The sequence below is a fragment of the Vidua macroura genome, chromosome 6 (assembly GCF_024509145.1).
Source record: "Vidua macroura isolate BioBank_ID:100142 chromosome 6, ASM2450914v1, whole genome shotgun sequence".
Classification (NCBI taxonomy): domain Eukaryota; kingdom Metazoa; phylum Chordata; class Aves; order Passeriformes; family Viduidae; genus Vidua; species Vidua macroura.
The window spans coordinates 20,312,547-20,334,539 of NC_071576.1; the positions used below are offsets into that span (position 1 = coordinate 20,312,547).

Here is a 21,993-nt window from a genome sequence, read left to right on the forward strand (position 1 = left end):
TCGCGGCCAGGGCGGTGTGCGGGAGGCGGCTGTCCGGCTTGGAGCGCCGCGGGAGGCGCGGGGTGCCTCGGGACACTGCGGAGGCCCGGCCGGCGCCGAGCCCCGCGCCCTTCAGGGCTCCACGGGCCTGTCTGGGCCGAAGAAGCAGGAGACTCCGAGCTGGAGTCGGGTGTTAGTGAAGTTCCCTGCGTGCCCGGCAGGAGGAGGATTTCCAGAGGGCATTGCTTGCTTATGAACAGTGAGAAGGAACCGTTTTCTGTGTCGTGCTGCTGAAGAGTGCTGGGAGCACGGTGTGACAAATTGGTAATAAAATGTGGTACTGATCCCTTAAAGCACGATGGTGAAATATCACCATATGGGATCACCTTCCTGTCTTTCTCCGGGCTCAAATACAAACACTAAGGGAAAGGGACTTTCAGGTGTCATGTTGTTCCTTTCTGAAATTATTATTATTTTTTTTTTTCGTAGTGCTCAGTCTTAGCTATAAGACTTCAACCATTCCTTTAACACTAAGTTAGTTACCTAGTGATAGATTAGTCTCTGTGGAGCTGAACAAATAGAACACTTGAGGAATAATCAGGTTGTGTACACTGACTTTGGCTTTTGTTTACTTGAGCTGGAGAGCTTGACATTGAGATTGTCAGCTCTACTTCTTACCTGGCAGATCTTAAAATGTCCTCAGTGAAGCTGAAATGCTCTGCTTCCTACAGGAAAGGAAAATAGTGAGTATTGATGCTTTTCATCAGTTCAACGAAGGTTATGATCTGCTTGGGTAGAACTAAAAACCAGTAAGAGCCAAATGATTCTTCCTGTCAAGTAGGTCATATGATCATGTGCTGAAATTAGTGTAGCTTTATGGAAAAAGTGATAAACTTTTTTTTGTTTGTTTCAATTGATAGGCAAATGTGCATATGGAACATTTCTACTAATTTCTACTTCTTTGTGATTTTTATTTTTTTAATTTAAAGTGAAACTTCCACAGTTCCTTTAAAAATGAGGATATTGCCTTATGTGAAACAGCTTCTTCACCTTAAAAGTACTTGTGGTTCCTTTTAGGTTGCTCATGACAACAAAGAGGAATGCTTAACCATAAATAGTAAGTTTTCTTCAGACAAAATGTTCTCCTTATCCTGTGCTTTCTTTTATTTTTACCTTGATTACTGACCTTTCTTCTGTGCTTTGGCTAGTATATATCTTAATGAACCTATTTTAAAACAGTTGAAAAGAAACCCATTAATCTTTCCTGCTGTAAATCTTTACTTCCCTTTTTTTCCTTCAGTCTTTGCTTTTCAGTAGTTTGGGCTCTTATGGTTGGGTCTACTTCTTTGTTGGGTTTTGTTGATTTTTTTTTTTTTTACCAAGTTACAGTAAAGCCAATATTATTCCATGTTATTATTTATACCAGTGTTTTATTTTATTTTTGTTTGTCTTTGAAAATATCCCATAATTTCTGTTTCCCAGTGTTTAATGTTTATTCTTTTTCAGTCTCATTAAGACTTCATTGCAGCTGACTAGAGTGAGGCACTGGAATAATGAATTCTGATACTGTTAGTAAAAATGTGCTTTAGTGAGGTGAGATAAGAAGAGGAAAGATGAGGTAAATTCACCAGTTGAGAAAAAGAAGGAACACTGATGTACTTGAGCACAGACTGAGCATGTTGATTTGCTGTTCTTTCATGTTTGAAAGGTTTTTATGCAAGTCTAGGGGACACAAATTTGCAACCTTTTGAAAATTAAAGATTTGGAAAAACATCAAGTTGCCTCCAGGTAAAATATAATATAATATTTGAATCCATCCGTGGTTTCTTTTGGAAATTTCAGCTCTCATGGCTAGAAGAACATCATCTTTACTGTGACTTTTTTTGTTGACTACAGGGGTTCAAGAATTTGACAGTCTATTTCTTCTTTCACCAAGTCATTCCATGACCTTAAGGCAAACTGCTGCAGTGTGTAATAGTTTAAGAAAAAATTTCAGTCTAACCTACTTTTTGAGGGTTGTTATTTTAATCAGTTACCATGTGACTTTACTATACTAGGCACAGCTGTCTGTAGTTTTTAATAATTTCACCCATCTGATGATTGTTGACCTATCTTCCCTCTATCTTGCCATCTTGAGACTTAGCAATCCCCATTCTGAAGACAGCTTAGTGAGTACTGTGAGGTAAAGGAGAGTGGTTCTGCAGACCAGGAAGATTGATAAAACACTGATGTCTCCACGCTGTGTTTGGGGAGGAGAATTTGCTTTGGGCTGTGATTTGATCATGGGTACTGAACATTAGGAAACAGCGAGATTGCATATTTTGATTTAATTTGCTCCTAAGAGGCTCTGCCTCCTGCATCTTGACCCTGCTTCGTAGTGTGAACAAAGGTAATAACTAAGGAGCAGTTGGAAGATCTGCTTCAAAAGTACATCCTGCTGACCCAAACCAGAAAGGCAAATGTAATCTGAGTTTATGAAGTTGCTTTGGGAATATTGTGCGAGACTTCAGTTACAGACAGGAATTAACACATGTTACTTTTTCTGGTCTTCCTGCCTAGGCTTCAAGGTACTGATGGCAGAGTCATCCAGTGATTCAGACAACTTACTTACGGGTCGGATTGGAAGGCGGCCTTTGAGGGCATCCCACAGCAGAGCTCAGAACTATGGTGCTGAAGAAGTTACAGAGAAGATCCATACTTTAGCAAGCACTTTGCAGGTTGTTTACAAAATATGGCTTTAAAGTATTCAGAGAGCCTGCATTTCTGTAACAGAGGGTCAAATTTTCATTTCTACAGTTGTGGAGGGTACTGCACAGGTGGGAAACATTGCTTTCTGTGCAAACCAAAAACGGTTTTGGGAAATTTATCGGACTGCTTTTGAGCTGAAAGTGCATGGCTTGTTGCACTTTTGTACAGCTGCTATTTCAGACAGTAATAGAATGTTGTTAGAAACAATGATGTGTTGGGGAATACTATTTATAAAGTTAGCAAACTGAATAAAGGCAAGTCAGCTTTGTTCATGCCTTTTGTCACAAAAGGCATGAAATTTTCAAGCATAAAGTTTCAGCCTTTTCTTGGTTCTCTTTGGACTGTGTAAAATTTCCAAATTTCTGATAAATATGTAAGCGGTCACTTCCTTCAGGACAGAGCTTACATTTAAAATATTTTCTAAATGTGAAAAAACACTGGGAGAAAGCATTATTTCTAAACTTGTAAGAGAGCAAGAAAAAGTGGAGAGTGTAGAGGGAATATCTGTTTTGCAAGTGGGAGGAGACATTTAGCTATCCTGATACCATTAGTGCTTGAGAATTTATTCCCATTCTTCTCTAGCTGACAGTTCTGAATACCTAGAGTGGATGGGTGTATGTTTTATTACTTATTGTTTGGCTAGCAATATTTTTTTCCTTTTAATATATGAGAAGAAAAAAATCAATATATAATGGTAAATTTAAACTTCAAAACTACTTATCTGGAAAATAAACATCAGCCTAGAAAAAAGATAATAATAAGAATAAAGTCTGACTACATTTTAAAAGGGATTCTTTGGTATTCTGATTCTGTCAAACCTTTTTCTAGCTGCTCTTCTGAAATTCTGATTTTAAGCTAATTGCTTTTTATGGACTGCTTTTCAGCAGATCTTCCATCTGATCCTGGTGTTTATCTGGTCAGAGAATATTCATGCAGTGACCTTACCTTGTGTGTTCACTTTCAAAAACTTGTTATTTCTCACATAACTATTCTGTTCTACAAGCAGGTTATGTTAAGATCGTTGGATTAAAAAGGTTTTTCTACACAATGGCTGAAACTTGAAAAAACTTTTTATTTGATGCTGAGGCCTTACTGTTGTACTGAAATGATAGCATTTGGTTTTGTTTTTTCTTCTTCTTCATTTTCCTCCCTTTAGCCATACTGTACGCCTTCAGATTCTGGTTACTTGAATAGGATTTTGAATGCTTAAGCCCTTTAGAAAGCATTTGTGTTTTCAGTTTAATCTTAGAAACCGATAAGAATAAAGACAACAGTAATGTTTGATTGGAGGAGGTTTCTATTTTGACTTTTTTCCTAAAACTTTTTTATTTAAGGATACCAACAGAAATCTAAGACACGTTGACCATTTGCTAGGACAATACAGAGAATACAACAAGGAACAAACCAAAGCAATAACAACTGTGAGCAACTTTCAGTTTTTCTTAACTTTTTAGGTCTTTTCCATTAGTAGAATTCATAGCTGAAAACTTGGTCTTAATGGACAGAATATATAAGGAGTTAAGTAGCTGTAAACAGAAACTTTTAATATTTAATAAATATTTTAACTAATATTAAATAATTAAATTTAATTAAATAAATATTTTAATATTTATTTGAGCAAACTAAATAATAATATAATTATATGTTATATAATGAAACTCTGACAGGTTTTGTAGGGTCATTATTTCTCTGGTTCATAAACACACAGTTTTATGTTATGTTATGGTACTATGCAAAATACAAGATGTGTAGCTGAAATAGAGTATTAGGGAGCATGTTTCTTTTGCAGGAAGAAGTGATAAGACAAAAGCTGAGTTACAGCAGGGAATGAGATTGTGATCATACTGATGTAGCCTTCTTTCCTGTCATTCTACAACGGTTTCTAGATCTGTTGACCAGCTTGCTCTAAATTGCAGAAAGAATGAAAATTCTAAAATGAGTCTTCTCATTTTAGAAACTCAAAACGCAAACTTTTACAAACTTGAAAACAGGTATCTTATAGAAAACAAAACTAATTAGTGCTGCTAGGCCAAGAGAGGTTTACAATTCGGTTACAAACAAGCTGTAGCAGGTGCTGCCTTGAAACAGATACATATGAAATGTAGAATATTTTACATGTGAAGGTAGAAAAGAAAGCTCGTTTTCTTCAGAGAAAGAGATCCCATACTGTATAATTCTGCAGGAGTAAAACATCAATTTATCCATTGTTTACAAACTTCTCTTAGAGGAGAGCCTTTAGAAACTGATGTTTTGTGGATAGTCAAATACAGGTGTAACAAAGCAAGTGGCTAAGAGCCAAAGTTAACAAATGTAATTATAAAAAACAAGATGTAAGTTTGAAAAATTAAGAACTAATTTTTGAATATAGCTAGTTCTGTATTCTTAAATTGGGAATGGCTTCCTTTTCCTGAAAGTGAAACTTCTAAAAATAAAAGTTTATGTAAAGCTGCTTAGGGAAATTTGATAGCCATATAAAATTGAATCCAGGTAGGGCTGGTGGAAGAATTCCAGTAAAAAATAGTTTCTTTGAAGTTATTTTTTGAATTTTGCAGAACTGTTAATGAGCATTGCTGGCAAATAGGTCTTATTTTGGTTGTAGGAGACAAACTTCTGAATTTTCATGGTGGTGCACCATGTGGTGCACCACTGTTTTAAGAAACTTGATATTTGAAGCTGCCAATGTTGGAAGCATGTTTTGCTATAATTACAGGAATGTGATATATGAGATATTGAAGAAAAGCTGTAATTAATTCATAGCTGTACTTGGCTTAAAAATATTTTTATTCTCTTAATGACTTTTAGACAAATACTATTATCCATCCTTTTTAAAAACAAGCTTGTGTTCATATTTCAATAAATTACAACTTTTCTACAGTTGAAAGAAACGCTGGAGCAATCTATAGGTCAGTTAAGGAGCCAGCGACTGACACGAAACTCTGGAATGAGAAGTGCATCTCTCTCAAGCTTATATCCCAGTGACCTGGATGGAGAAGGAATATCAGGTAAAATACTTAAAGGGCTTGAGCATACTTGAGTTATGTCATATGGCTGTGTTATGCAACGAGGAAATTAAGAAAAATACGTAGAGATAGTCTTACGGAAAGTCATCATTGATTACTTCAAAGACACTGAGTTTAGAATTTTGGGAGACCTGGATTAAGTTATGCAGTTGTTTATGTGGTAAATTTTTCCAGTTTTCTGTTTCTGTTAGTATTTTCTGCTGATATCCCAGGAGATCTATATGAAATGTTGATTCTTTCAGCTGAGGAAATTAATTTTGCACTGCATGAGTTGTAGGTACATAGAAATTAAAGCTAAATCCAAAAGATATTGCAGCTCCTGAAGCTTGCTTCACAGCAAAAAGGGAATTTAAATTTTAAATGCACGCGATTATGGATGTTTGGAAATAGTGGAAAAGAAAAAACCAGAAATTATTTATGACACACAAAAGAGTAGGGCTTTTTTTCCTTATATGTCTCAGAAAATTCATTATATTTTTGGGAAAAGGTATGTTTGGGAGGAGTATTCCTTTGAGAGGTAATATTTAATATATTTTAGTAGAAAGCTCTAAAAATTTCATTTCTATGTAAAAGGTGTGAAATATAATTTCAAGCTCTGATAGATTCACATGGAAGAAAAAGTGGTTGGCTGGGCAAATAAAATTAGAGGAAAAACTACTCCTTGGAGAAACAGTTCCTCTTTCTGGAATATTTGCATGTCATGGGTAAGAAATGTTTAAATTGAAGAATAATCCTGAGGAGAGCTAAGAGTCATATGCATGATATGTAATTCAGTTGTTGTTTTGTCTGTAAGGTGACCTAGAAGGACATTGTCAAGATGAAATAAGCATTTCTCGTGGAGCAAAATGAAAAATTCCCCATACAAAATTTTGTCTTCCTGCTTTTTTTTTTTTTTTTTTTTTTTTTAATCATATCTCCTGCAGTCAACTGCCGCTTCCTGCCCACTTCTCCTCTCAGGGAATGTGGAGACTCCCAGGGCAATAAACACCGAAGGTCCAGATCTGCAAGTGTCCGGTTTGTCAGTGAGGCAGATAACGTGGAGCAGGTACAGAGCACTAATGGGAGTTGCTGTTCCAAACAGGCAATATGTGGTCACCAGACTCTGCTTTTACATTAAATGAGGTGATCCTGAAGATGCAGCTAACAATGTTTCAGTTATGATTTGTGCTTTCAATGTTACCTGCTTTTTTCATTAGGCAGCCACCTCTTGTATCTGTCAGGAAGTTTCATGCAAATCATTATAGAGGAAAAGATGCAGATGGTAGTGATATCAAAAGAAAAATATGAAAATAGTCTCCCTACTTTTTAGGCCATCTAATGACAAAGAAAAATAATCTCTGAATAGTCTGTTTAGTCTGGAGAAGACTGAGAGGGGATCTCAGTAATGCATATTAGTATCTCTAACGTGGGTGTCAGGAGGATGGTGCCAGACTGTTCAGTGGTGCCTAGTGACAGGACAGGGAGCAATGGCCATAAACTAAACCACAAGAAGTTCCACCTCGACGTGAGGAAGAGCTTTGCAATAAGTGTGGCAGAGCAATGGCACAGGCTGACCAGGGAGATTATGGAGTCTTCCTGTCTGAAGACATTCAGAACCCACCTGGACAAGTTCCTGTGTTACCTTTTCTAGGTGACCCTTCCTTGGCAGGGGCTTGGATGAGATGACTTCCAGAGGTCCCTTCCAGCCAACCATCATTCACCTTCGTGCTGAAATTCAGTGAGGCTGTGAAGGGGATTATTCTGCTTTAGTTAATGATGTAGGGTCTTAGTGCTTTTGCTTTTACTTCACTGTAGCTTGGATTGATTTTCAACCAGGTAGTTCTTCATCTTAGTTCTTGGTCTGACCTGTGAGTGGCATAATTTGAGCCTGTAAATTTCAGGCAGATGATGAGGGGAGGAGAAGGTATTTGTGCCACAGGTAATTTTCATATCCCTTAACATGTATCTGCTTACAGACTTCAGAAAAAATAAATTAATTACCTTAATGAATAGGATTATAGTGTTTTTGTTATCCTACAGGTAGAGAGGAGATTTCACTACCTGGGTTTGCTTTTTTCAGACAGGGTGGCTAGACTTGCTTGAGTGAATCTGTGTAGACTAATATTAAAGAAGCTGATTGTAAAGTATTCACATTGACTTTATTAAATCAGTTTCAGCTTCCATGTAATTTTAAACTTAACTACAACAAGTTTTCTCAGTTGACTTTTTGGGAAACTATAGAAATTCTAGATTTTTATTTAACTCTGTTTCATTGTCTTTTCAATCTAGTTCTGCCCCCATTCCTTCCTCTCCCAAGGTAAGTGTAGAAAATAATCCTTGGAAGGAAAGAATATTATATGGAAATCTTTCCTCCCAACCATCCAAAATCCTTAGGACTATTTTAGATTATTTCTAGATATTCTATAAATATCTTGGAAATTTTATTCAAGCGAGTTCCTGCAATGCGTACAGAGTTCTTCATATTAAGTAACTATGTGGACAAATAGTTTTTTTTTTCTGGTTTTGGTGATAACTGCTGGTTTATTCCTTATTCTTGCTTTTCAGTGAGTGAATATGGCTTTTTTCTTTTCATTAACTATTTTGTAAGAACAGTATAGTGCTTTGAGGAATGATGAACTAGAAGTAGCCATTGATCATGATTATAGGTAGAAATTACACCAGAGATAAAGCTGTATTGCTTAAGTAAAGTTGTGGCTTTTTTCTTTTTTCTGCAACCACTGTCTCTCACTCTCTTCCCATTCTGACTTTTTCTGGCTGAAGTAATTTTTCAGCCAAATGGTCTTTTAACACATTTAAGTCCCTCTCCTTCTTAGCAAATACATTTGGAAAATGCAATGTGTTATTTCAAAGTCTCTCAGGTCAGGTTGGAATTTCTGGTTAATCACACAGGAGAGGTAGTAGTGCCTGTGTCTGAATGTTGAGGGCAGTCAGCTTGGCTGTAGAAGATCTAGGTTTAAATCTAGGAGAGAGAACAAAGGAATATTATAAATCAAGGTTTTTCATAATGACAATTCTGGCCGTGGAATTGTTGACAGCAGTAGCTTGCATTAGGATGGATTAACTATCACTTTCTATCCCATGAAGAATGAATGACCTATTCATTTTTTTATTTGCTCCCTAAAACTTAGATAAATTAGGGGCTTCCTGAATGGGGAAAATGGAAAGTTTTACAGAGGATAGTAGATGTGTGGTTTTGTTTTTTCTTCTTTTTTCCCCAAGATCTAAAAAAAGAGTATGTAAAGTCTTGGGCAAGGTAAAATACTTACTCTTGGTAGTTCCTGAATACATTACTTTGTTCTGCTTGTTTCGTTTCAAGTTCCTATGTGATCTCTTTATAGTATCATAAATAACTGGGCAGAACTTTGTTTTACCAGTAGTAATATCTATTAACATGAAATATGTCTCTCGTGAACATTACTTGTTCAGATATTTCAATTTGCTTTGCATTAGGTTAAAGAGGTAGTACAGTGTCTAAGCTCTGAACCACAGAAAAAAAAAAAACATAGGAAACTTGGTTTAGCAAAGAACTGAAAGTTATACTACAATGAGCAAGTATTGTGAAGGGTGGATTGAAACAGAAGTGCACAAGCCTCATCCAGTCATCCAGGCTCGACTACAGTTCATGGAGTTTTATTATTTTTTAGTTTATTTTCATCTGCTGTATTTTAAAAAGTGTGTGTATGTGTAGATATATAGTTTTGGAATATCACAGAAGAAAGGGTTCCTAAGCCTTGGCATAATTTGTATACTTTCATTTGCAGCTGCATTCTTTCCACCAGTCTCTTCGAGATCTCAGCAGTGAACAAGTTCGCCTGGGAGATGACATCAGTCGTGAGCTTTCAAGAAGAAATCGGTATGCACAGAATATAACTCCATGTGAAGAACAGTGTGGGAAAAAATTCTTAAACTCTTTTTATTTCAAAAAATAATTTTGGGGAGAATGAGGAATTGTGCAGCATGTAGATGAAAGCGGGATTATGAACATAAAACTGCTTATGTCATCTTCTGCAGTATTTATAAATGTAAATAACACCTACTGATTCCAATTTGTAAAATATATGGGACTTTTGTCAGCTTTTTTACATATATGCACAAAATGACTAGGGAATTTCTTTTATTACAGCTTTGCTTCTAGTTTGTTCTTGTTACTGGAGTTTCAGGGCAAGCTCTCCTGCTGACCATAATGTATATACTTTCTCAACATGTGGTGATTTGTTCAATAGCAATAATAGGAGTTAGACTGTTAATTCCTAGTAGGAAAGGACTGTTCAAAAGGACTGTGTAGACCTTGTAATTGTTGACATGATGCCTGGCTGATACTTAGATGCTCTGTTTCTTCACTTGAGGAATGGGAATGCTTTTTATCATGGATTTTTCACTTGAGGCTTGTTTCTAATTATGCTATAAATTATTATCAATAGTCTGTAGAACAAATTGAAGTAGCAAGAAATTCTGGGGGATTGTTGCTGCTTAAAATGATCATAGGTGTTACTTAGCTTCTGCACTGTAGAATATTGTCTTACTTATATTTTTCTATGAAGGACTGATGCTGAATTAAGAAAGACTCTAGAAGAATTGTCTGAAAAGCTCACTGAGTCCCAAAGACAAGAAACGGTGAGTGTGACTAACATGAAAAGGATTATTTAAATCTAGTATTCTAAATCAGATGTGGGCTTCTAGTTTAATTTATGTGTTGGAAATTGGTAGGACGTACTGATATGAACATGATCTTATTTGGGCTGCTATAGGTTGTTGAAATGTTACCCTTCGATAATGAAATCAGCAAGACAAGTTTTATATTTCAGGTGCTTGTTTTAAGTACAAATATTTTACAGGTGTGTGTATTGTGAATTTTTCTGTTTCAAAATTCACAGCCTTGGAGAAAGCTGTTTTTTAACTTTGAACATTGGTTTGAATGCTGTTATAATTGTTGAAGGTACGTTTGGAAAGATACAAGCTTTCCCATGTTATGATGATAAATACTATTGTTTCTTCTTCCTCCATCCCTCCCTCCCTGTTCTTTTCAATCTTTTTCATCTGTGTAGCAAAATGGAAGGAGTCTCTTTGGGCTGCACTCTTCTCTGAAGGCTTCCTGACCAAATGTAGCAAAGGAGGCAGGACAACCATGACAGTCTTTTCTTTTTTTTGTCTCCTGTATCTGCTGGAAGCAGACTAACTGCAGTCTGTGTTACTTAAATTTGAAAGAGATCTGCTATTGAGATTGAAGTCAAACAACATACTGCTGTAGGAACAAGAGAAGTTGAGAATCACCTCAATAATTAGTAGGTGAGAATCGTGTAGGTAGCTCTTGACACATAAGACTTGAATGTATGCTTTATGTAAGCATTTACTGTGATACTAATAGCAAAGCTGACTAATCAAAGTAAGTGTTATATGTGCATATTTTCCCATAGGTGATTCATCTTGTTCTAAAATTGCATGAGTTGGTACTAAATGCTCTGTCAAGGACTGTAGTAATGTATTTGTCACTGATAATATCGTTGGCATGGACCACTTGTTGGTACCAGTAGACTTAATATATGTACTTGTGTAAATTGCTGTCTCTAGATTAAGTTGGACAGTGATTCAAGAGACACTAACTATACCAGTTATGTTTTGATATGATAGGGTCAATCAGGTAAAGAAGACTTGCCTTGTCAGCCTTTGTTGAAAAACATGATGGGGTTGTCTTTGTTAGAGGGTTAATTTTGATTTCTCCTAGTAGCCTGGCAGGATAAAGTAAGTTTATCCGATAAAGAGTTCTTGATACTTGGAAAATGCTGTGTTTTTCTTGTAGCAGACTTCTCAGTATATTTTTTTTTTTTTCTCTTTCATGTACCAGGAAATTAGCAAACTCAGTTTTAACCAAGGTGGTTCTCAAGAAAATAGGTGCTACAGCTGGCTACATTACACCTGTTCAGTGCCGTTGCATGAGGGAAACAAACCTTCCTCAATCCTCTGGAATGGAGGCACCCACTATCTGTTCATTAATGAAAGAAATAACTAGCTCTTTGACCTCCCACAGTAGGGTTTCAGGATATGAAATTGAAAGTTACAACTTTTGACCTGGGAGAAGCAAAGAATGAGAGAGATGAGGTATAACAAGGAAGTCTTCTTTAGTACATTAATGGTAAGGGCAATATCAGAACATTAAGTCTCTTAGTTGGGAGGGACCATTATCATGCAATAAAGCTATGAAAACTGAAATATTTAATGATACTCTTTTAGTGAAGACACAAATGCTGCAGTAAGCTGCAGTGAGATGATTTTTATGTGTAGGACTAGTAAGAATTCACATGGAATATTCTCCTCATTGCTGATTACTGACTTTATGAAGAACATCATAAAGCCAGATGGAAAGACTGGAAAGAGGAGAGGGAAAAAAAAGGAAAAGGGAAAAATAAAAAGGGCCACTAATTCAAAGACTTCCTTAAAAAGATAAAAGAATTGCTGGGGTTCAGTTTGCAGAAGAAAAAGGTCATTAGGAAGGATCTAGCCATGTATGATGAATGGCCAAAAAGTGGAAGTTTAATGTACAATATAAGAACAGAAAGTCATCTAATGATAATTCTATAAAATATAGGCCTAATCACCTGTGAGTTAGGAGCTTCTTGGTCTGGAAGGGATCTGTCTGCTTTCTGTAATGAGTAATAATCCCTCTGTGGATTTCTTTTTTGGAACTTGTCTAGTCTTTGTTATAACTTGCATGTCTTTATGATCTTGTCTTACAGCAAGGGGTTCTCAAAATAGATTATATATTGTGAGAGGAGCTGCTGCTTTTTTGGTGATCTGGTTTGTTTTTTTTTTTTTTTTTTTTTTTTTTTTTTTTTTTTTTTTTATTTTGTGTATGTGTGTTTTGGTTGATGTGTTTTGTCTTTGGGTTATTTTGTTAGTTGTTGTAGGGTGTTTATTTGTTTTGTTTTTAAATCTAACTAATTTTTCATCCCTAATCTCAATTTGGGAGATTGTTCAGTTTCTTCAGAGGCTTTTCAGAGTGTTACTTTTTGGGCCAAAAAATTCTGACTTAACGCACTATTATGTCCAGGCAGTTCCCCACTTAAAAAGCCTAGTGGTAGCAACATTGTGCCCTGCTGCTTTACCAGTGCTCTCTGATCCTAGGTGTGGATCCCTTGCCCTTGTTCAAAGCCTAGTGATCTCCTATTACCTGATGAGGCTGGCAGAATCAGTGAGATAAGGTAAATGTGAAAAAGAGGAATTTAGTATGGATATTAAGAATAAAAATAACTTATGGTATGCATAGCAAAACATGAGATTAGAGTGCATGTAGCAACTAGGGTCTGTTATTGTAGATATTTTACATCCTTTAGTATGTGTATGCATTTAGGAATGCTTCTAATGAGATTGCTTAATTCAGAATTGATTGCTATTGGTGAAAGTGAGCTGGGTAAGAGAACACTTTTTTTCTCAAAACTTCTTTATGCAAAGTTGTGCAGGAACTTTTGTCCTTAGTGCCTTTAGGCTTGGGAGTATTTATCACCTTGAGCATTGCTATCCTTGTATTTATATTCTGCTGTACGATTCTTGGCAATAAACTGTGAACTTGAAATCTTGATAATTTCACAGGATGAGCTCACAGTAAAAACATTCTTTTCAGTTCAATGTCCTTAAGTCTTTATTTTTTAGAGACATATATCTAAGTTCTTACAGTTTGGTATATTTGGAGCTGTTTGAAAATTGCCTGTATGTAGATGTGTGATGATAAAGGTCTAAGTTACTACAGTTCTTCTGAGCCACTGGTTCAGAATTTATTTTTTATTAGAGTTTATGATTCTTAGAGCCTTTTTGATGCTGGATTTGAATACTTTAGGATTTACACAACACAATCAAAGCACAATATTTTACCTGTAAAGAAAGCTTTTCCATGCCAGTATAAAAACCAGATGACATTGAAGGTGGTGACTCACGCATAGTTGGATGCCTGTTTCAAGTCAAGCACTCTCCATGGCCTTGTACTTGAGAATCTACATGCAGTGTTGCTAAAAAGCCTTTACAGTTGTACAACTCTCTATATCAAAATCTTTTTCTTAGCTAGACATTTTGTGAGATTCCTTAGTTCTTGAAAAGGGTTTGGATGCTGGCTAGACAGGCATCTAAGCAATCAAAAAAAAAAAATTTACTTTATGGTTATATAAGATAGTCCTCTTGGATATTTTGTTGAAATTGCTTGGATAGAAGCACATCTCAAATAACACAAGATGCTGATCTTTATACTTAAAAAGCAAGTTCATCAGAGCACAGTTCAGTTAAAATCAAGTAGATGCTTAATTGAGATGGTGCTGTTATAAAATGATGGTAGACTGTCTCTGGAAGAAGACAGCAATGTCAAGTGAAATGGGTCTTACGTGGAGTTACTGTGGTTATGATACCTCAGAGGGCCAGGATTATTGTCAGATAATGAACTGTCCCTCAGAAGATCTGGTAAAAGGATTTTTGGTGCTACACAGGTGACTTGTAAAAGGTATAACACATTATAATTTGCCATGAGGGAAAAGTTTAACAATATTTAAAGTTATAGCTCTGAAAAACGTTTGCTCTTTTTGTGATTTTAATACTCCTGTTTCAAGTATGCATTGATGATAAAATGGGTCGTAACAAAAACAGAAGCAAAATCTGTTGAAAGAAATTTCTAGCAGGACTTTTGCACTAGAAGTAACAGTGGAAAGCTGAAAAACAGGGCAGAAATTCAATAAGTAGGATGGTGCTTTTTGTATAGTAAGCATCCAGCATCTTCCACAAGATTATATTTAGCTGCATGACTTAAATGTCACCCTAGTTTTAAAAAGGACATTGTTCTTTGTGTTTAATTGTGGGGGAGGGGAGGAATTTTTGATAGCTTAATCTATTTTCATAGATTTTGCTGCTACCTGAAAGCTGTATGTGGAGACACAGCTCTAGTGTCATCATTATTTTTCAGCTAGTCTGTGCTGCTAGAAATGCATGCTTGAAATCACATTTTAATATGTTCTGAATGCAGTAATTTAGTGCTAGTATTTCATGTCGTTGTACAGAGCCTCTATATTCTTTGTACTGTCCTTCGGTGAAGCACTTATCTACACTAAGATTTTTTTATAACATTCACAGGTCAAGATACATACTTTCATGGTAGAAGTGTTGTTCTGAGTCAGGGTCATTTGGGAAAAAGGAAGACAAATATGTTTTTAAGTTTACTCTGCATGTACTACTTAATAAATTGTTTCTAATTATTTTTTTTAATCCCTACTGTTGTATCCCACAGGCTCTATGACAATCTTAGAAGGTCAGAGAGGCTACTAAAACAGGGAAAATAATTCTTGTTGGAGATTAAAGCCTTGCTGAAGTGCAAACGTGTTACCAATACCATACCAATGTACAAAGTATGGGAAACAAATAGGAGTTATAAGTAGCATCAGAATATTTGGTGGTTTGTGTTGCTTGTGGGTTGTTTTTTTTTTGATTTTTTGGTTTTGTTTTTTTTTTTTTTTTTTTGTTAAAAGAGGATTATGTCCGTAGCTGAAATTTCCATGACAAATGTAATGATATATAATCCATCTTTTTTAGTACCTTGTTAGAAATAATACAACAATTGTATTCTGGAGTGAGTTGAAGGAAGTCAGAGGCAAGGCAAATCACCTCATAAAGTTACTTTCTTACTTGTTCTGAGTTAGTGATAATTTGTGATGAAATCTGAACTTCGGAGGAATCTGAAGGCTGTCTAGTGCTGCCTCGTGTCATGTTATCTGCTGTGCATGCTAGACCCATGACAGTGAAGAAGTTACTGGACTCTCCTTTGGAATGTCATCTTTGCAGGTGATGTTACTTTTGAACCTTCTGTCAAGTCAACATTGTACTTTTCTTTCTTAATAGTGCATTATAATTAGTGCACTAAATTAATGCTTAATAGCACTAAAGCTGTTAAGAAAGTGCTTCATTGAGAAAGGTGCGTGAGAGAGCTGAGAAAGCTTCTGTCTTCAGAAGCACTTAGTCAAAACTTAAAAAAAAATGTTAAAACATTACTGTTTCATTTCTTTATGTTAGATATGTATGGGGAAAAAGATGACAGCTTATTTCCTTGGTTTCAGCAAAAATATAACAAATTTAATGACAGTGTTATTTTCTGTTCCTACTACACAGTATCATTGTTTCTGTTAGCTGGAGTATTTTATGAATTCTGAGAAGTAACACTAAGCAGTACTTGTCAAAACAAACATTGCGACGTGGTCTTTATCTTTTTTTATACATTAGTTTTTAGTAATTAATTTTTCTGGATTATGGCTGCAGAGCTTTCATAACTTCATGAAAGTGTGTGGTTTGACGCAGTACCAGGCATCTCTTGATGGTTTTAGGAAAAAAATACAATATTCCAGACTGTACGCTGACTGTTCATCTGGCTGCACAAACAAGAAGTGTTTTCTGAGAGGTGTATTCTGTTGTAAAGAAAGAGTGTTTTGTTCATTAAGCCTTGTGAAGCCCAGATCATAAGTGTAGCCTTAATTGTGTTTCTGTTACTACATGAGTTGTGTTGCTCATGGTAAAATTTCCTATCTGTGCATATGCCTAATGCTAATAGAAGTGTGATTAACAGAGAAAGATGAGAACTTATTTACTTCCACATACATCAAAAACTAATAGTTTTATTAATCTCTTTTTCTCTCCATCTTTCTCTTTTTATCTAATTATAATTTGATAATGGATATATTGCTTTCTAGTGATTTAAAATAATTAGTTTTAAGGTAGGGAGGAAATGATACATAAATATTTTTCTTACTAATCTTTAACAAAATAAATTTAATTTGGTGCCTCAAGAGGGTGCTGTCTGCTAGCAACTTGAATTGCAAAAGTTGAAGTAATTCTGGTATTCTAGTCTGAGCTTTTATATTCATAATCCAAGTTGCTTTAATAAACACCTGTTGTTGTTTGTATTAGTTTCTACATGGATTCACAAAATACTGGGAAAAAAGCTTAATGTGATATAATTATTTTGTGTTGTTACAGTCATTCTCATGTATTTAGTTCTTGTTTACTACTTCTTACTCTCAGATTTAGGATCACGAAAGAGGCAAACATTGGGCTGTTTTGCAGGCTGGAGATGAGAAAGAAATGTCCTTCCAGAGGTTAATCAGACTTGTGACAGAAAAGCTAAAACTTTTGTATTGCAACTTCACATTACGCTGCTCTAACCTTGATAATGAGATATTTAACCCTTGAGTAGAACCACCACTATAGAGAAAAATATGCATACACATAAAGGAGAATACTGCCAGCAAGATAACAGTTTGATTCCCTGCTTGAGTACTCCTGGAGTATTGACTGCTATAACTAGTTATTTTCTCTACCATTCTAGATCTGCTTTAATAAAATACGAATTATGATCTCTTTTCATTTTGTGCCATAATCTGTTTGCATTTTTGCCATTAATGTTTTCACATCAGTTAAAAGGCACACTAATTTCCTACAGCATGGGTTTTTTTTTCCTTTTGAAGGTATCAGAAAGGGTAGAGAGAAGACTTCAGGAGATAGAAGAAGAAATGCGTGCTGAAAGACAGCTCGTAGAAAGGCGCCAGGACCAGCTGGGACATGTTTCTCTTCAGTTACAGGAGGTATGCAAACAAAAGCTTCCTTTGTATTTAGGATATGGTTAGGAATGTGTTGCATTTGTGAGCCTGTACCTGTCAAATTGGGAAAAGTGCTCATATCTTGGGCACATGTTTTAACTCTCAGTACAGCTCACATTGTTTTGATGACCAGATTATACCAAGCACAGTCTCAGTCCTTCATTATACTGTCCTGACCATATTTAGACCTTTTTGGTAACTGCCACAAATCTTTTAAGAACCTATCCCTATGCCCTTCCTGAAAACCCAAGCAAACAAAAACAAGTTGTTAGCTGGGTTTTTTCAATTGAAAAGCTTTATTTTCTAAAAGGTAAACTTTGCTTGCTCATGCAAATGAATATTTCAACAAGCAATCTAAATCACTGTAGTGGCCAGACAACTTTTCATTGCTTTTCAGTTTTATTCAACAATACCTGATTAAATATAAAATACTGTTTAGGAGACAAATAGAAATGTTTAGAATATAAGTTAAAATTTGAGACAGCTATTAGCTTTTTTCTTCTTGTTTTAGAAAACATATGAAAAATACTTATTTCTTTTTGATTTTACTTCTGTTTCGAAAAATCTGTGTCTTAACATAGTGTGACTTTTTATATCACTCCACTTAAGATACGATCTGCAATGTTATCTCTATCTGTGCAATAGGATGCTACAATTGAGAAGAAATATGCAATTCCTTGGTTTTCACTCTTAATGTTTGCAACATAGCTTTTTGGAAGGCTTTATACTGTGCAGTGTTACTGAGGAACCTTGCTCATGATGCTATGCATTTAATATTTTATCCTTTTAAAGGGATGATATCTTGTATTCTCTAGAGATACATTGACACTGCCATAGTTTCCTTAGAAAGAAAACTTGTTCAAGTAAATGAGTTCAAATGTAGTTCAATGAATTTTCATATGATCTTTCATAGATCATATGAATGATCATAGTCTATGTGATCATGAGCCTCCAGGCTGGGTGCCTTTATTCTTGTTAGCTCATATTTTGAATTTAATGCAAAAAGAATATGAAATACTAATACATCCTAGACCTTCTGTTCCCTAAGATGTCCAGCTGTGAATTAAGATGGTTTAATAGTTTCTTCTGTAAATTCTACTTTATTTTTGTAAGTTATTTCTCCTGAGGAGCCCCTTTTTAAAATACAGTTTAAGTTGCTGTATTTTAGAAAGAATGTACTTGAACTGCCTTGTGTACTTCTGCGTAGCCTAGTGAGAATAAAGTAAATAAGTATTTTGCTACAATTGTTATCTGGATGAAACATGTTTCTGTATAATTTTGAGCTTGTTATTTTGTTATTCTGTTTCTTGTCCTTTGTAATTCGAACTGTGAGTTAGATGGACTCCAAACTCTGACAGTGGCCTCAGTCTTGTGGTAATCACTGCACAGACATAATGTTCTATTGAAGTCTACTTCTGTTTTCATTTATTTCTCCAAGATGCTTCAGAAGTAACTTTACTGGAAAGGATGGTAGTGTTTGGACTGAGTTTTGAAATCCTGAATGATTTACAGAGAAATACTATTTAAAGCATTTGTGGCTGTTTAATTATATAATTTTTTCATTAGTTTGCCTGTTACACATTTCAAACAAAATCAAATTTTACTTTTGCTTGTCATCAGTAGTTGCTCTAAATAAGAAACTGTGTGAAGTTTGTGAGGCTTAAATGCTATTTTTTTTTAGTGAAGTGCAGTGCCTGTAACTGACCACTACTTGTCAGTGTTTTACCATCTTAAGAGAATCACGTTCTTAAATTACAATTATTAAATTATATATTTTCAGGATCTAAAACAACATGATGCTACATTTATTTTGGCCTTTCTCTTCTCTTTTCTTTCTCTCAGTTTTTTGTATAATGTGCAAACTTCTTATTTGCATTGTAGTATTACATAGTATTATAATCATAGACTGATTATGAACCAGGAAGATATCTATGTGTATACTCACCATTACGAAAGCTTAACATATAAAATTTTGTATCTTTAAGTTTTAAGTTTGCATTTTTGTTTTGAATCTTTAGCCTGTCTGTGCTGTGTGTAGTTGTAGAAAAACTATTTTCTGTATATTTTATGTATCTTTTACCTTAGTGTGTATTGGTACATTTAAGCAGCAACTACTGCACATTAGAAAATAGCAATTAGCAAACAAATTAATACAAATCATATATCTTATTTTTTTCTATATTCCTGATATAAGCATGTTTCTGATTAGAAAGAAGAAAAAATATTCTTTTCTTGCCTGGGGTATTGACATGTATACATGAATTGCGTTAACAACTGTATTTGTTGTGTAAATGAGAACTATTTTGAGATTCCTAGTGCTTCTTTTTCTTTGAGTGTAAAGACACCATCACCTCTTACTTTTTGTTTGCATTTTTACATCTATTTTCTAAAACAAGATCAAGTATCATTCTTAAAAATGTTTTCTTTGCATTCTTTTCTGTGCGTTGGGTGTCCTGGATGGCTTTACAAAATTCTGTGCTTGGCTTCCTGGATTTTGGTGGAATGTGTCCATGTGTTCATGCTTGGCATGCTTTAGGTAAATAGAATCATCTTCATTGAACCTTTTGAATCCACTGACTGTGGTAAGGCAGTGACTGCAGTTATGTCTTAAGCTAGCAACTTGGGTAGGCCAGGAAGCATTTTTTAACTTTCTCCTGTGCAACTGTATACTTAGACTCTGTTTGCCTCCCACTACAAATACCATGAACTGCAAGAAGCTGGTGGACAGAGAGTGGGGTAAACTGATGGTCAAAAGTGTTATTGAACATTGTTTTTTGCATATCTTTATCACTGATCTTTTTAGACAAACATAAACTTGATCTGTGCTCTGAGCCACCTGGATATTTTAGTGCATTGTTGATACTTGCTCTTTGGCTCTGTGCTATGCCACCTCTGGCCAATGGTTTCTGTTTTGATTGCAGTTTGAATCTGACTCTTGCTTGGAACATGAGCAAGTCTCATGCATAGCTGTTACTGAAATAGCTGGGTAGTATCTTTTTAACTGCTTGGCTGGTATGTTTAGGTAGCATGCTTGGAGCCATGCTAATCACTAATGTAGCAAGTTAGGGAAAGTATTTTCATTCAGATTAGGATGCGGTACATTTTTGCCTTACTTTAAATTATAGCTTGAGGCTGTTCTGCTTGTATGTTTGTGATAGTATGAAAAACTCACTGATGAGTCTCACTTTGAAAGAGCAAGTTTCAGTTTGTGGTCTGTACACAGCTTTCAAAAAGTCTGGTTTTATTTAAAAACACAACACAGCAAAACCAAACTGAGACCAAAACGCAAACCCTAAGAAAAGTTAGTAGACTTAAGTTGCTGTAAAAGTTATGATTTGCTCTTAAAAGGTTATCATATGTTAGAAAGATTTGAGAATTTGAGTTGTTTCACAATCATCCCCATAGTTTTCCTCATGTGTAAGAAAAATTGATCTATGAAGCAGTAAGTTACGATTTTGAAGTTTTGGGGTTCAATAGATCCTCTGTGTATGTAGATGAGGTATGCTCAGTTGGGGTATACCTGTTACATTTGTATTCTAATGCTGTCTTATGCTAGTGAACTTTTATAAAAAGAATTGCTCTCCTTGGTCAAATCAAGAGTTCATCTAGCCTGACCACCTAGCAGGCAGTGGAACATGTAGCTGGTCCTTCCCAAAGCCATGCTGTGGAGACCTCTGTACATGTAAGTTCTCTGTCTCCTTGTGGCCTCCTATATACCTGCCTGTTCCAAGGCCTTATGAACCTTGTCAGTCTCTTTCAGACCAACATGGACGCCAATGCTTTCAGAGGAGGATCTTGGTAGGACAATCCTGTTGTATGTAGGCCTGTTCCCATTCCTTGGTGCTTCAGTTTCTCTGGGCAGTGTCTGCCTGCTGTTTGGGAGGAGTGTGTGTCTGAACTGTTGTCCTTAGCATCCTTTTCCTAGTTCCCATTTTTGACATTTGACTTCCTCAACCCCTTCTTTGGAGACAACAAATAAAATCAAAGAATCAGTTGGATCTTTACATGTTTTGTTTGGTTTTTTTTTTTTTTTCTTTTACCCCTCCCAAGAGAAAGTTTATATAGTGATCTTTAGTGGAGAAAAAACGAGCGTGGCCCAAAACAACAAGAGATAATTATTTAAAAAGGAGTACAGAAAGGAGGCAAAACACAGAATTAACTTTTACCTGTACCATTTCTGAATTGTCAGTAACAGTCGACGTTTGTCTGGCTGTGGATGACCAGATGTTTTCATTTCCTTATGACATTTTGATTAACTGCTTAACTGGCACCTACTGGTACATGGCATGTTTCACAGTCCAAGCAGTGCACATATAGTATGTTTCATTTACTGTAACATTACTTCTTTTTTGCAGTATTTTAACTCCGGGGTATCTATTGATATCTCTATATATATATGAGCTTTTATTTTCCTTAAAATGAAATGGCTATGGGCTATTTTTACAATAGGCAGGAAATAGAATGGAAGGTTATATTTATAGCATCAGTTACAGTAAAGGATGCATTTCTGTTTGAAATTATTCCTATTTAATAGCCTGAATATCAGTCAATGAAGTTCAAATGGCATATTTATTTCCATAATTTCTTCTGGGAATTAGGATGTGCTACTGATGCAGAGATATTTTTTTGCTTTC

At 35.5% G+C, this 21,993-nt stretch overlaps 1 protein-coding gene across 7 annotated transcripts in view; it reads left to right on the plus strand.

The window, feature by feature from the left end:
• The window catches only part of CEP128 (centrosomal protein 128), a 215,761-nt gene that overhangs the window by 486 nt on the left and 193,282 nt on the right, over nt 1-21,993 (plus strand). For all 7 annotated transcript variants that reach the window (XR_008437461.1, XM_053979575.1, XM_053979574.1 and 4 more), the window contains exons 2-9: nt 1,057-1,096; nt 2,539-2,696; nt 4,062-4,148; nt 5,603-5,729; nt 6,671-6,792; nt 9,509-9,600; nt 10,289-10,361; nt 17,228-17,344. Coding sequence is in view for 6 of the 7 variants with exons in the window: in XM_053979575.1 (XP_053835550.1) it covers nt 1,057-1,096; nt 2,539-2,696; nt 4,062-4,148; nt 5,603-5,729; nt 6,671-6,792; nt 9,509-9,600; nt 10,289-10,361; nt 17,228-17,344 (816 nt within the window). In the remaining variant the exon portion in view is untranslated. The remainder of the gene's footprint in view (nt 1-1,056; nt 1,097-2,538; nt 2,697-4,061; nt 4,149-5,602; nt 5,730-6,670; nt 6,793-9,508; nt 9,601-10,288; nt 10,362-17,227; nt 17,345-21,993) is intronic.